The sequence below is a fragment of the Phaethon aethereus genome, assembly GCF_964289735.1.
Source record: "Phaethon aethereus genome assembly, chromosome: 3".
Classification (NCBI taxonomy): domain Eukaryota; kingdom Metazoa; phylum Chordata; class Aves; order Phaethontiformes; family Phaethontidae; genus Phaethon; species Phaethon aethereus.
Window position 1 is genome coordinate 93522053 of NC_138576.1, and position 14591 is coordinate 93536643.

General features: G+C 39.1%; 1 protein-coding gene across 1 annotated transcript; it reads left to right on the forward strand.

The window, feature by feature from the left end:
* Positions 1-608: 608 nt before the first annotated feature.
* YIPF4 (Yip1 domain family member 4) lies at positions 609-14132 on the forward strand (the record flags this gene model as incomplete). The annotated part of the gene is made up of 6 exons (XM_081997130.1): positions 609-693; positions 4282-4435; positions 7203-7374; positions 9572-9649; positions 11550-11663; positions 13995-14132. The coding sequence occupies 6 exons, from the start codon at positions 609-611 to the stop codon at positions 14130-14132; spliced, it is 741 nt and encodes a 246-aa protein (XP_081853256.1).
* Between the last annotated feature and the right edge of the window lie 459 nt (positions 14133-14591).

The following is a 14591-nucleotide window of genomic DNA, read 5'->3' on the forward strand; positions in this document are numbered from 1 at the left end:
TAAGATCAATCCTGGGAAGTCAGACCCGAACCAAAACATCTCGCGAACACTGCCCATCACGCCTCTCGCACCGAAGCTGCCGGCAGGCCCGGAGCTGCCTCACAGTCCTACAGAGCCTCTAGCGCCAGGAGGCCGTCCCGCAGCGTTCGCGGCGCCTCACCAGCAGCCCTTCCACCAGCAGCATTTGCCGCAGGAATGCTTTTTTTTTGGGGGGGGGGGGGGGAAGGGCGGAGAGGGAGGTGGGAGCTTTGAAAGTGGTGAATTTCCTGGGGCTACGTTCTGGCGTGGCGCTTCCGCACCGCGCCGATCCGCTACACTGGTCGCAGCCAATCAGGAGGAGCTTTATACCACAGTCGAAGTGACCTCACTCCGCGAGACAGAGACGGAGAGCCAGTCAGCATGGGCCCTGAGATGGCCAATCACGGCGCGCCTTGCAAGCAGCCAATCGGAGGGGTGGTGTCGCTTGTTGTTGCCCTGTGAGGCGGCTGCGCAGTGCGTGTTGGGTGCCGGCTGCTGTTGTTGGAGGGATTTGGCAGGCTCCAGGCCTCGGTGCCCGCTTGCCTCTCGCTGCTCCCACAGCCCCTATAGCCCCCGTGGAGGGCGGGGAGATGCAGCCCCCGGGCCCTCAGCAGCCACCGTTCTATGCGCCCAGCAACGGGGACTTCACCTTTGTCTCCTCGGCAGACGCCGAAGGTGAGCGCGGGGCCGCGGGTAGGGCCGCTCTCTGTTTCCCGAGTGAAGGGCTCAGCCAGGCCTCGGTGGAGCGGGCGCCTCCCGGGCCGCTGAGGCAAGAGGTGCCTGCCTTGCCCTCCTCCCCCCGCCCCCGAGGTTGGTGGCGTGGCTGGAGGCGGAGCGGGGTGGCGGAGGTGGCTGCGGCCCCGGACTCCACTGCAGCAGGTGCCGGGAGCGGCGCTCAGCGCGGGGGATGCCAGTAGCTGCGTTATCCGCCTGACAGAGCCGGCCGTGGCGCTCCGCTTCTCGGGTTCTCCGAAAGCCATAGTCGAGGTTGTGCCCCGTGACCTGCTATAACGTGACGAGTGCTATCCCAGGCCGCTCCTCCTCCCCACGTTGCTGGAAGGCTGGTGTGATGTCTGACGATTGTACTGTATGTTCGCGTTAGCTCTACTGCTGCGTCGAAGTCTCTGTGCCGTGTCTCATTTCAGCATGGTAATGAGGAGGGGGGAAAGAAGCCCTACGTGTAGTTTGGGGAGTGAAGCGTGGCCCGCTGCCTAACTGCTGCACAAATAGCTGTGGTGTACCAGCATGCCGTGAAGATCTGCCTTAACAGTGCAAAAGTGAACATATGAGAGTCACATTGTGCTAACTTATTTTGATGGAGAATGACCTTTTGGGGTCTACCCATTTAAAAAACAAGCATTCTCCTTTATGTATATATTTAGTTACTGCTGTAATGGTGGACAGGGCTAGGGAATTGTGTAGATCCTGAACCATGTGCCCCACCCTGGTAAAGAATTACTGAAGTGGAAAAAACTACTGTAGAATGCCTGTTCTTTGGTGAACTTACCAGTTGATCTGCCAAGGAATGATAATCAACAGCAAAAACCTCAGCTGCGGCTTTTTGTTGTTTTGTTTTTCTTCTCCACCTTGGCCTGAAAAGGGATCCATGTACTTCTGAATGGAAACTTTTTGGATTTCTCCTGGAAGTGTTTGTTGAGTAATGCTGAACCCAATCCAATAACAGCCACCTTTCCAGTAGGAGGTGTGGAAATAGACTTGGCTCTGTCGTCTTTGTGAACACAAGCAAGGCATGATCTCCTGCCTGTTCAAGTGTAGTCCTGTCTGCAAAGTGCTGCGTAGATCTACCATAACAAACAAAAACATAAGCATAGCTAAACAGTTTGATACTTGTAAATTAAAACACTACACATTGCACTCTAATTCCTATTTGTTTCCCAAATCTTGGTCCACATGAAAAATAAAAGTATAAGCTGTTTTATTTTCCCATCTTATTTCCATGAGAGGTGGGAGCCTTTTGTGGGAAAGAATGCTGGAGAGGTGTTCTCAATTAAGCGGATAGATACAGTATAAAGAACAGACTGTTTTGTTGGGGGGCGGTTTTGCCTCTTGTACTGCTTTTTGAAAATTGAGAGCAAAGACTATCTCAAAAGCAGTTTTTCCACAATGCCTGGTTGAAGTGAGGCACATGAGATGCCTCAGTGTTGCTTCTGTGGTGTTCTGCCTGAGGCAGTAGCAGTGAAGGCATGCTAACTCTCGCTAGCTAGCATCAGAATCATCAGTTCCTGGCAGATGCTGCAGCACTTGGTTGGCCTTCTGTTAACCATCTCATTCAAAGCGGTCTATAGAAGAGGGTGTGGTGGATTGTTTTTTTTTTTTCCTTTTCTGCAGCTTTATGTCCCACCTGAGATGTCTTGCACAATAGACTTAAGATCATGTTAATAGGTTTCATGATTAAAAAGTTTGGTTGTAGGTATTCACCAATCATCGACAGCTAAAAGGAGTCTTGGTAAATAAGACTTGTGTAGAAGTTCGCCTGCTTCAGGATGGGTTGTCAGCAGTCACTGAGAAAAGAGAAATAAATGGCTGGTTGAACTGTTACATTTGCTTGTTTTGACAGCCACATCTGTGTACAAAGAATAGTGAGAACCTTTCCTTGCAAAGCAGTGTTATGTTGTAGCACAAACAAATATTTTTAAATGACAAAAGGATCCCAGTGACAATAGAAAACTACTGAAGCTTTCTCTACCTTGATGCTCAGGCATTAAGAATACACTTTTCTTTTTTTCTCCCTCTGTAAACAGCAGAGGAAGGCTTTGCTTGTGTCTGGTGAGAATAGCGTATGTGTGCTGATACTTAGAGGAGCAAAGAAAAATTCCTTCTTTAAATTACAGTGATCTTTACAAGGAACCTGTGCAGATGGTGTTCCTAGAATCAAAGCAATGGATCGTTCACTCGCATGATTATGAGATGGCTAAAAAGCATTTATGGAGAAGCTTACATTTAAGCTTGAGTGGCTTAGCAAGCTGATTTGGGAAAAAATCTGGTAAATGAATTGCGATACTGAGTGATCAATGAACGCTTCAGACATGCTGGCTGAAGACTGTGTGAGATTCTGTCACTGTACAAATTTTGTTTCTATAAAATTACATTGCGTTTTGATAGAAGATGCCCAAATGTAATCTACAAGTATGGCCTGACTTGCCTCTGTGAGTATGTGTTTCAGAAATACTTGCTATAGCTAGGTGTTTTGGGAAATCTGTGCCTAGGAACTTTTTTGTGCGAAGAACACACAACAATGGAAAGGCACAATAAGATTTCCTTCGGTGAAGCAAAAAAGTGTTGGATGAGAAGAGAGTTTTTGTCTCTCCATATATTTGTAGTAAGGCTTCTGCAAAAAATTGACATGTTTCTGTTTGGATTTTTCTTTTTAAGCAAATAATGGAAATCCATTGTTTCCTAAAGGAATAATTATTCCCCTTGACCACATTTTTTCTTCTTCAAGTTGCTCTATATATTTTCAGTTACTATGGTATTTTTCGTTTGTATATAACAATACAATGCATGAAGAAAAGTAATATTTACTGGTGACTTTGACACAGCCAGTGTATTAAAAAAGCCATACATAAATTTGTCCTTGTTTTGTTTAGTACTGTGACAGAGCAAGATCATAGTATGTTAAAGAGAACTCCCTGTATCTCTTCTTAATCACTGGAGCCTAAGGATCTCTGATAGTATTCTTCTTCTAACTTTTTCGTCTGTGTTAAAGGCAGGCTACAAATGAAAACATCTGCAGATGTTTTCCTTTCATGAAAAATTGGGCATAAAAGCAGAGAATGTTTTTGGCTGAAACAATGCCACTGTGCAGGAGTGGGCTCCAAAAGAGGTATACTATGGTCCGCAAAAAAATGGTAAATAATTTACACTTTACAACATGACAAGACTTTCATTTGCTAACTCCTCTTATACCTTTAAATGCTTAATGATAAAGCACAAATTGAAGCCTTTCTGTCATACCATAACAGTGACATCAAAGCAAGAGTTTCATCTAGAATCTAAAACTTAGTAATTTGAGACCTAACCCAACATTGTTACTATTGCATTAAAACCAGAAGTACCCTGTCAAATTATGTATCTGTTAAAGTATAATTTTACTCTATAACTTATTCTATAACTTTGAATATTTCATGGTGATGACAAGCACGTGTAGCTTTATGTCTGTTACTTATTTTCCAGTACTTTTGAAATCAAATGGCTTTTGGCAAGACATAAAAAGATATATCTTTCTCTCCCTTTTTCTCAAAGATCTTAGTGGCTCCATAACAACTCCGGATGTTAAGCTAAATCTTGGAGGAGAATTCATCAAAGAGTCTACTGCAACTACATTCCTAAGACAGAGAGGGTATGGCTGGCTTCTGGAAGTGGAAGATGATGATCCAGAGGATAACAAGCCACTCCTGTATGTCATAATTATTTTTGGGTATCTATCTTAGCTGTGTAGGAAGAACAAACAACTTGTAGCCTCTCGAATTGTCCCACAGTCTTCAGCTGTGACTAGAATTAACCAATGAGTGTTTTCTGGTGCAGGAATGAAAACATTATCTTTTTCATGGGTTTTATTTTTAGTGTAAAAAAGAAGCTTGTAATTCACTGGGGTGGAGGAAGGAAGGAGGAAGTAAAATGCCATTTTATTAATCTTTATAAGGCTTTTATGGCTTTTCTACTCTTATCTGTTCATCTTGTAATGGTTTAAAAAAATTAGATTGTTGTTGAAGAATCAGAGGCTAAGACAATCCTGTGGAAAGATTAATGTTAAGTAAATCTAAGTAAATTCTGTTAGTTACTCTGAAGTAAATGCATTGTGACTCATGCTTATTACAGTAGGGATGCTCAAAGCAAGGTAGCACAAGCTTTACAATCTTTGATGCTATCTTCTATTATAAAGCTAGATTAAAAGGGTGTTGGTGTTGAAAGACAAAAATGTCCTTAAAACTGAAAAGCTCTGCATTCTTTGTTCTGTTCACAAGAAACGTGGTTGGCTGAAGAAAGTTTGTATCTTGTGGGTAGTACGCTGTGAGTCAGGCAGCCTGGGTCTTAGTCCTTGTTCTGCACCTAAGTAACTTTATTCTCAGTGTCTCAGAGTTTTCCTGTGTGAATTAAAGATGATGATGCTTTAAAAAAAATGGAGTGAGCAGGAGCTAACTCTGGAGAACTCAAATGAGGGTGTTGGGAGAGAATAGATATCTGGAGAGTTTAATAGTGAAACTGCTACTTGAAAAGTACTTTAAAGTGTGCAGAAGTGTGCATGAGTCTGGTCTGTAAACCTCTAATTTTAATTAAGAAACAGAATGGTGTGCTGAGGTGACAACATACGAGTTCCTTCTTTTGTGTAACTTTATACCACAAAAACCAAGTTTGTGATTCAAAGACAGCTAGGTGTTCTAAGCTGCTGATAGCTGGAAGAAGGAGAACATGCCAGGGAAATGATCAGTTTGTGACAAAGAGGAGGAATATAATTATCCTAACAGCGAAGACCGTAATCTGACTTTCATACAGCAGTTTTTATGCAGTTCTGATTATTCCCAGAACATGTGCTGTAATGAAGCATTGCAACCTGAATCCTACTAAGGATTTAAAGAATAGCAGCCAGCTAAGGGAGGTTCACCGATGCGGTGCTACCATGCAAGTGTTTTGTTCAACAGAGATTTTATTTTATTCCTTTCTCATCAGGCAGACTTACTCCAGACACTTGTTTCCTGTTAGAGGTACCACCACTTTTTAGGTGAGATAGCTGTCAGCTTCATGTGAAAGACAGTTTATTCACATGAGAAACTGTCAGAAGCCCTAGGCGATGCCAAAGAATGGTTTCCAGACAGGCAGTATTTGTGTTACGCAATCTTCAGAGTAAAATATAGGAATGCTACATCCTGTTTAGATAATAGAGGGAAATAGATGCTTCTAGTCTACTCCTTAGATTCTGGGGTGTGTTAAAGAACAATTTTTGTTATTTAGTCACAGGTTAGGAATACCAATTCTGGAATAGCTTCAGTAATGGCAATCCTGAAATTGTCTTAAGAAACTCAATGAGCAGTATTTAATATTACTCTTTTTAAATAGAAATTGTGGTGAATCATGTCTTTGTGTTTATTTCTTGCTTCAGCTTTTCTGAGGAAAAAAACGTAAATCAAAGCCTTGTACAAAGCTTTCATAAACAGACTTAGGATATGATTCTACATTTTTCTCCACTGTGCTCTTAAACGTAGAGCAGAGGGATATCTGCTGGGAAATTTCTTGCAACTCTTCAGAGCTCCTCAGTCCTGACTGTATAAGGAAAACACTAGCATACATTTTTGTCTTAAGGTTCCTTGCATAAACTTAAAGAAGTCAAATTGCCCAGTACTTGGAAAGTCTGCTTCCTGCCCCTTATGCTCAGACAATCAGGACAAGATGCAGGAGTTAAGAGCCTACTGTGCAGAAGAATCTTCTGGTCAATTTGTTGCTGCTTACAGATAGTTTGTAGCAGGGAGTGGAGAAGGCAATTATAGAAAAGCAAGGTCTGTTGATAGAATTTATTTCTGGTTTAATTGGCTTTTATTTTTAACCATATTGGAAACAAGCCAGTAATTAAACAATTGGCATAAACTGGTCTGCTGAAAACCACTGCTGCCAAAGCAAGTTAAACCCCATTTTATTCCAAAAAATTGTTTTTACCTGATGCGTTTTGAATGGTTTTGGATTAGTGAATGTAAAGGTATTCTTTCTTGTAGAATTTGAAATAAAATGTTTCCATAATGAGTGTACTCATAGCAAACTGCTCAGCGTAGGAATACAGACATCCGACTTTTGTGTGTGCATGTTTTTGACTTTTAAGTAGTTATGGTGGTATGAATGTGTCATGTGTTCCTGCATGTCAGAAAATAGATTTACTGTCTGAATGTAGACTGTTAGGTTATGTTGTGTATGTTTTCTGTCTTCAGTTATGTAATTGATTTTTTAATAATTCAGTGTATCTAACTGGGTCACACCAGTTACTGAATGCGGGATGAAGGAATGGTGTTGCTTTGTTGTGGACAAACTGTTCCTTTGCTAGTCATGGCTTTCAGAAAGCCTTATGGGTGAGAGGAGATTTGCTCCATAAACCTACTGTTTGCCCCCAGACTTACTTTTTTAATGCTCTATTTCATTACTGTGGTCTGTAGTAATGCTCTCTCACTTTACCATTTCAGGGAAGAACTCGACATTGATCTGAAGGATATTTACTACAAAATTCGATGTGTGTTGATGCCTATGCCATCTCTTGGGTTTAACAGGCAGGTAGTGAGAGACAATCCAGACTTTTGGGGTCCTCTGGCAGTTGTCCTCTTCTTCTCAATGATTTCATTATATGGACAATTTAAGGTAGGTATAAGACTTCTACCTAAAAGAAATCAAAACTAAATTTGGGGACATGATTGCTAAGCAATTTGCATTCTTATGTGGGTAGAAAGTCTTTTCCTCACATACTAATGTGGGGCATTTCAAATGCGGTTTCTCAAGTTAATATGTAGAAAGACAGCAGTAAGAAATGTATTAAATAGCGCACAGCTTAAATTAATCATGCTGAAATGTCAGGTTTGTTTTTATACAGTAAAACAAGGGAAAGGTCATTTCTAGAGGAAACAGATTGATACTAATGGGTTTATAGTCATATTAGTGAATCTTCCCATTTCAGTCGTGACCTTTTGTTAACATGCTTTTTATTACTAAAAAATGTTACCGAAAAACATTTGGATGCCGTGGATTTTAGTTTCCTGACAAACAAAGCTACTTGTTTTATTCATGGTATATCACTACTGTTATCTGGCATATTTAATCTTCATTAGTGCCATTTGCTGTTTTGTCCTCCCTGCTTAATTACAATCAAATAACTTTCTTCTGCTCAACAGACTTTTTCCATAATTCCTTTTGAACTCTAGGGTGAATAGCTATTCAGAGGCATTGTGCAGACTTAACTGGCCTCCATAAACACTGTTAGCTTTTTGCCTTTACATTCCCATTGAAATAAAGAAGTGGTATCATTTATAGTCACAATTTGAATGAGAGCCTCGGTGATGCTGCTTTGGAAGTTTTTATGACAGTGGGTTTTTAATGCAATGTAGTATAGCAATGAGCCATATGTAAAGTAACAGAATGTGCTTAGGATTTTTGTGAACGGCAAGATAAAATCATTCCCTTTGCAACCTTCGGATTCCATATGGTGTACCAAATGCTGACTAAGAATTCGCTCTCAGTATCTTGTGTCTATGAGACTTGGAGTAGACTAAACCAGTATATTATTCAAGTGGACCGCTTAGCTGTCTCCTAGGCAAAACAAGGACTGTTCCTTGAACCCACGACAGATAAACTACCTTCTGCAGTTTGTGTACCTACTGGACATGAACAGTAGGTCTAATGTTTCTTAGGAGCAGTGGATTTGCCATACAGATGTAAGATTGTTGTTTATGTGTGAGGAGGGAAAGCTAGTAGCTAGCAGCAGGATGACTGACAGCAGCTAGACGAGATGGACTGAATAGTAGGCTGTAAGCTGGAGAGAGATGAGCAATCCTGCTTTCAGACTTTAATCTGGTCCTCTTCTTTTAGACAGTGGAAGAAAGCAAGAAGTAAAAGGAGGCCATGCACTATTTTCACAACTAGGATAAAGCTGTTATATTTATCTTAATTTTTTTGAAGTTGTGCTGTGATTTTTTTTTTTTTAATCTGTTCTTAAATTTAAAGAAAAATCACCCCATATTTGATTTTTATGTGAATCTGGAACTCTTAATTAAGCAAAAAAATTGAATTGAGTACTAACCTCTTTTTTAAGTGCAGCTGTTGTATGTTTGGAAATACAGAGACTGGACTGATACTGCTGTTTCCCTCTAAAAAGATATTTCAAAAGGGAGAGCTTCACTTCTAATCCTCCCAGTGCCTCAATTCCAAGAACAGCTAAGTTACCTTGAAGGTTCTGTTAAGCTGGAGAATGATCTTCTTCAGTTTAAGAGCAGACCAATGAAAGAAGCAAGAAAAAATAATTACAAACTTTGTCCCAGGAATCTGGGGCTGTTTCTTAAGCTGTTATCATCATAAGTTCTACTGAGAGTTGAAGTCCTATGTTTTCTTCTGAGCATTCTCAGTTTGAGTAAAGAATAAAGTGGTGTCTTTATGGATGAAAGAAGCAAAATTCCAACTCTTTCTGTTGATTGTGCTGACTTTTAAAAACTGTGAGCCCACCTTCTGTAATAGGCAGGATGTAAAGACATTTAGCTAGGTCTTAGCTTAGCTTTAGTTTTAACTAAACTCTTCCTACTCTGAGACAGTATTACAGTACTTACAAAACACATTGCATGTGCATTCCATGTTCACCAAACTTACCATTAATGTGATTCTGTAAATGTAACCTCTGAATTTTATTCTCAACTTGCATTGTGATACTAAGTAAAACTATTCTTGCCACAATTCAGAATTCAGTTTTGCATAATGAAATCCTTGACTGCAGTGAAAATGGTTAATAGAAATGAGTTTTCCTTTCTCACAACACCAATGATTAATATAAATGAATTGTTCTTCATCTCTTAAGGTTGTTTCTTGGATTATAACTATTTGGATATTTGGATCCTTGACAATATTTTTACTGGCCAGGGTTCTTGGAGGTGAAGTAAGTACCTATATGTGAAAAGGACATAGAGGGAGGTAATGTAAAATCTCTTGGCTACATTTTTCAGTAGTAGTTGGGTTTTCTTCGTGCTTGGCTTTGAACCTTGTAGCTAACTAAGAATGGATACAGCTGGTAAGTGTAATGTCTACGCTTCAGGCTCTTGGCCTCCAAAATAAAATCTAAAATACAGAGATGGTCAGCTATTCTTTCTGTGCAAAGGATGGTGCACTGGATGTGATAGTACAAATTTCCAAATTGTTTATGAATCATAAAAATCCTAGCAGATGCCTGTGATCCAGAACTGAAGTCCATTCTTGAAGGACAAGTGCTTTCAATTTTTTGGTCACTGAGCTAAATGGAACCTTTTCTCCTCCTTTGCACTGCTCTTGCACTGCCTTTTATTTAAACTATTTTTTTTTAAATAGGGTTAACAGCAGTTGTATAATACTTTTGTGGGTAGAGCATCTACTACTGTTTGTTTTCATCCCTGGCCTGATGCAGTTCAAACCCATTAAAGGACGAAAGTCAGCACATGTTCTTCAACTGCAAAGCCAATTGAAATTCTGGCCTACATCCCTACCTCCAGCTGCTTGCACCAGCAGGGTTGGAATAGCTGGTTGAGCTGTTTACAAATTGAGTCATTAAGTGATTCAGGTGTAAACAAAAAAATTACTTACACCAAGGCCCACAGACAGCTACAGCAGAACAGTCAGGAGGGTAGAAATTTCTTAGAATGGCTCTGCAGCATAAAAGGCATTGAACTATGTAGTGAAGAACTAAATATTCAGTGATACTTGATTTTTATATTTTTTACTATGCATCTTGTATTAATGATGAACTAGTGTTGCAGACTTCCAACATTATTTACATTTACTTTAATTGTAAATTAAACTAATTCAGTTTTCCTTTTAATTGTAATTGCTAGAATCTTCTTGTGTGAACACTGTTTTGAAAGAAAAAGCTTTTATAAATGTGATTGCAGTATTTCTGCATGCCAGCATAATCCAGATTCCCTTAAGTCAATCTGTTTTGTGGCTCAAAACGTGAAATTATCAGAATGTATAAACTGGGGAGGAAGTATAGGTGTGCACAGTTCACTGTGAAGGATCAACAGCCACAAGAGATTGCTTGCAAGATGGTCACTTGTCTAGCCACTATTTTTCCTGTTAAATCCAAGAAGCTTAGCTAGGATCAGGAACATTTCAAACCATAGTAGGAGAAAATTGGACATTTTAATCCCCATGAAGTGGGGATTGAAAACAGTTATGGAAATACTTTGAACAAATATGTTTAAGATAGTCATAATAAATTGAAACTGGAAATCAGAAGATTTCCGCACCTTAGTGGGATCAGGTTCTAGGTCTTCCACTAATGCCATAAGCATTCATGTACTTTATATATTTATGTATAATGGATATGCGTATGTTAATGCAGAAAATTATATCTTTGCTGCTTGTGACAGCCAGGACTACAGCTGGTGAGTGAGAGGTCTGTTCTAGTTCTGTGCTCCTGGGTATGATTTGTACACTCCATGGAGTGGCAGTTGGGAACCACTTAAGGTGGAACATGAAAATGTGAGGGGTGGGTGGAATGACATATTTTGACCTGTGTAAATACTTCCCTTGGAAGTGATTAAAATTATCACTTACAGTGTTTAAAACAAACAAAAAAACCCCAAATACAACATATTTCTAAAAGAACTGAATGATTAATGACAAAATTCTAGGTGGTAGCATACAAAAACAAGTTTCATACTTAAAGCAAGCTTCCTTTAGCTAAAATTTTGTGAATACCTAATACATTATTATTGCTGTTCATGCTGTTATAACAAGATCAGATTGTATTTGGTGACAAAGACTGAGTACTACAAAGCTTGTTTTTATGTGCTTGAAAATTTCAGGTTGCTTATGGCCAAGTTCTTGGTGTGATAGGATATTCCCTACTTCCCCTCATTGTCATAGCACCTGTACTTTTGGTGGTTGGATCATTTGAAGTTGTTTCTACCCTAATAAAAGTAAGTTCAGTGTCATCTATTGGGAATTGTTTACAGTTATTTTTAAGTTGCTTTCCTAACACTTCAAGTATTAATGCGTTCAGGACAACACAATGATGTGTCAAAATACTCAGAACTACAATGTGAGCTCTGTGATCCTTTTGGTTAGCATGGTGGACATGACTGCTAAGCAAATTCTGTTTCAGGTGTTTCTTTTGAGTACTTGGGGACATACAGTGCTCTTGCTATAATGACACCTGTTGTTACCAGGTTAGCTTCTGTTTAAGTATTTTGCTACAATATAATAGTTGCTTTAAAATAAATAGGATTAAGATTTTGAGTGAGGATGCCATAATTAAACCTCAAAATGAAGACTCTGAAAATAAGTTTTTCTTTCCCTTCCCCCATCATCCAGTTTATTTTTAGTTCCTGCAGCATGAATATGACGTTAGTCATTGTTCTGACACCTTCCCATAGTGGTAGCAGTACAAAGCTCTCAATACCCTTTACAGAGAAGGTAAATATTGTTCTGATTTTACAGATGGGGAATGTAAAGCACAAAGCAAGAATAACTTCCCTAATACCACCTGCTTCTTGAACACATCGTTCCCTAATACATCCCAGAACTACATACCATTCTTGAACACTGCAGTACTACTTAAAACCCTTTTAGGTACCCTTTGAAGTTATTGCTGAACTTTTGAAAAGGTTGACTGAGAAAATTCTGTTGCTAGCTAAGCCGTCTGCTTTTTGAATTCTTATTCTGTTGATTAATTTCTGTCCTTTTAGCTTGCTGGTGAACAGTGTAATTGAAGTACAACTGAAGTGTATGATAAATAACAAAATTGTTGTGTTTGTGATTTGATAACTTGCAATTATTATAAGAGAGACAGTCAGAAAGCAAATTATTAACTTGCCAGTTAACCAATATATAACTTGAAAATAAATATATTGTAATGAAACCTCTGTTACTTGATTACTACTAACAGTCTTACATTAACTTCAGGGTGAATCTGTGCAAGTTTCTTACCTTTGCATCATTAGTGTGAAAAAAGAGGACAAGCCTTATGTGGCCAAAACTACTTACACTGTGACAAGTACTACTTCTTATGGCTTGAGAGCTCTGTGCTTGGGGAGATATTTCACAGTCCTAATGCTGGGGAACTTAATAGCGAAATTCTAGTCAGTTCTTTTCCAGTTGCGATCGGCAAACTACTCAAGTAATGCACCTCGACTGCTTTAATTGCTGCAGTTTTCCTAATGTATCTTAGGGAGTCAGTCATGATCTTGATTGTCCTTCTTGTCCTGTGTCAGGCAGCAAAAAGAGAAGTATGCACACATGCAATTTTTTTTTTTTTTTTTTTTTTTTTTTTACAATGGCAGTTGAAGGGGCCACACAATCCCTCCAGGGACTTCAGCTCCTCTGGCAGAACCGTGGAAAAAATTTCTTGCTGGGGTCCTATTATGTCTGCCCTCTTTGGTCTTGTGTTTTGTAGAAGATTGCAGTGTTTTTACATGCCATTCAGCTTGAAGTATTTTTCCTTTTGTATTAATATTCAAGGTGCTGCTAGATGATAATATTTGGTTACTTTTTGCTATAACCTTAGTTTGAGGTTTGAGTCAAGTTCACTGACCTCAAGACTTTGTTTTTTTTTTTTTAAAAAGTAGGCATGCTAACTTCATACAACACAGTGAATATTCGTAGGTAACATTACTTTCTACCGGTCTTTCAAACTGGTTCTTTCTTAACTTGGTAAGCAATATAGTTTTTGATAGAGATTGTATTTTGGCAGGCTTCTCACTGCACCTGAGATAGAGGAATGTGAGTTTCAGTTACCTTGAGGTAGGGGCACCATGAGTAAAGAAAAGCTTATGAGCCAGATGAATCCTGAAATTAAAAAATGATAATTTAACCCTTTGGTATATGTTGCAGGAGGAAGAGTCAAGTGTAGTAACTAATTTGCTTAAAGAAAGGGAGGGGTTAATAGTTGAGGACAGTCAAGGTGGAAGGAGAAGTTATTAATCCAGTGAAGTTTCATGTTACCGGTGTATGTAAGCTCACAGCTTGCTTTATGGTATCTGTCTTACATTGGAGAATACTTACCATTAGATCCTTAGCTGCTCACTTCAGTAAAAATGTCTCAAATAAAAATAACATGTTTATTTGTTAAATATTTCTCTAAACTTAAATGAAAATGCATAGTGCATTCTTTTCCTGTGTGTGTATGTTCTTCCCCTGAAAATTCTTTTTTGGGGGGTTTCTTTTATATTGAGAGAAGAACCGATTTTTATCTTGGTGTTTGGAGAGATTTTCTTGTGATATCAGCTGAGACTGTTCATCTTCTTTTTCAGTTGTTTGGAGTCTTTTGGGCTGCATACAGTGCTGCATCATTACTAGTTGGAGAAGAATTCAAGACCAAGAAACCCCTTCTAATTTATCCAATCTTTTTATTATACATTTATTTTCTGTCCTTGTACACTGGGGTGTGATCTAGTGCAAGATGTGGCCAGAAACTGTATTTTATTTACTTGCAGATTGATAATGCATAAGATTAAGGAAGCTGGAGATACTGTTTTGTATCCAGTTGTCAAGATGTTTTAAGATCGAAGAGCATATTTGTGTATATTATTTAATGAAGCAATTGTAGCTATATAGATTTGTATCAAAGTTCTAGGTTTGTTTAAAACTCTTCAGATTTTAATGAACAAAATAAATAAACCCTTGTGTTTTATAAGAAAGTGTAGCAAAACCACAACTCAATACCTGTGCCAAAAGCACTAGGACCAGATTACTATATTCGAGGAGAAAAATGAGAAGTTAACTGTAACAATCTCAAAGTGCAATTTTTCTTCTAAGCTTAAACACAGCTGGCTTTTTTGGCACAGCAAATTCTGTAGATAAAATGTATTTATGAAGCAGTCCTGATTGTTCACAGAATAGTCTGTATA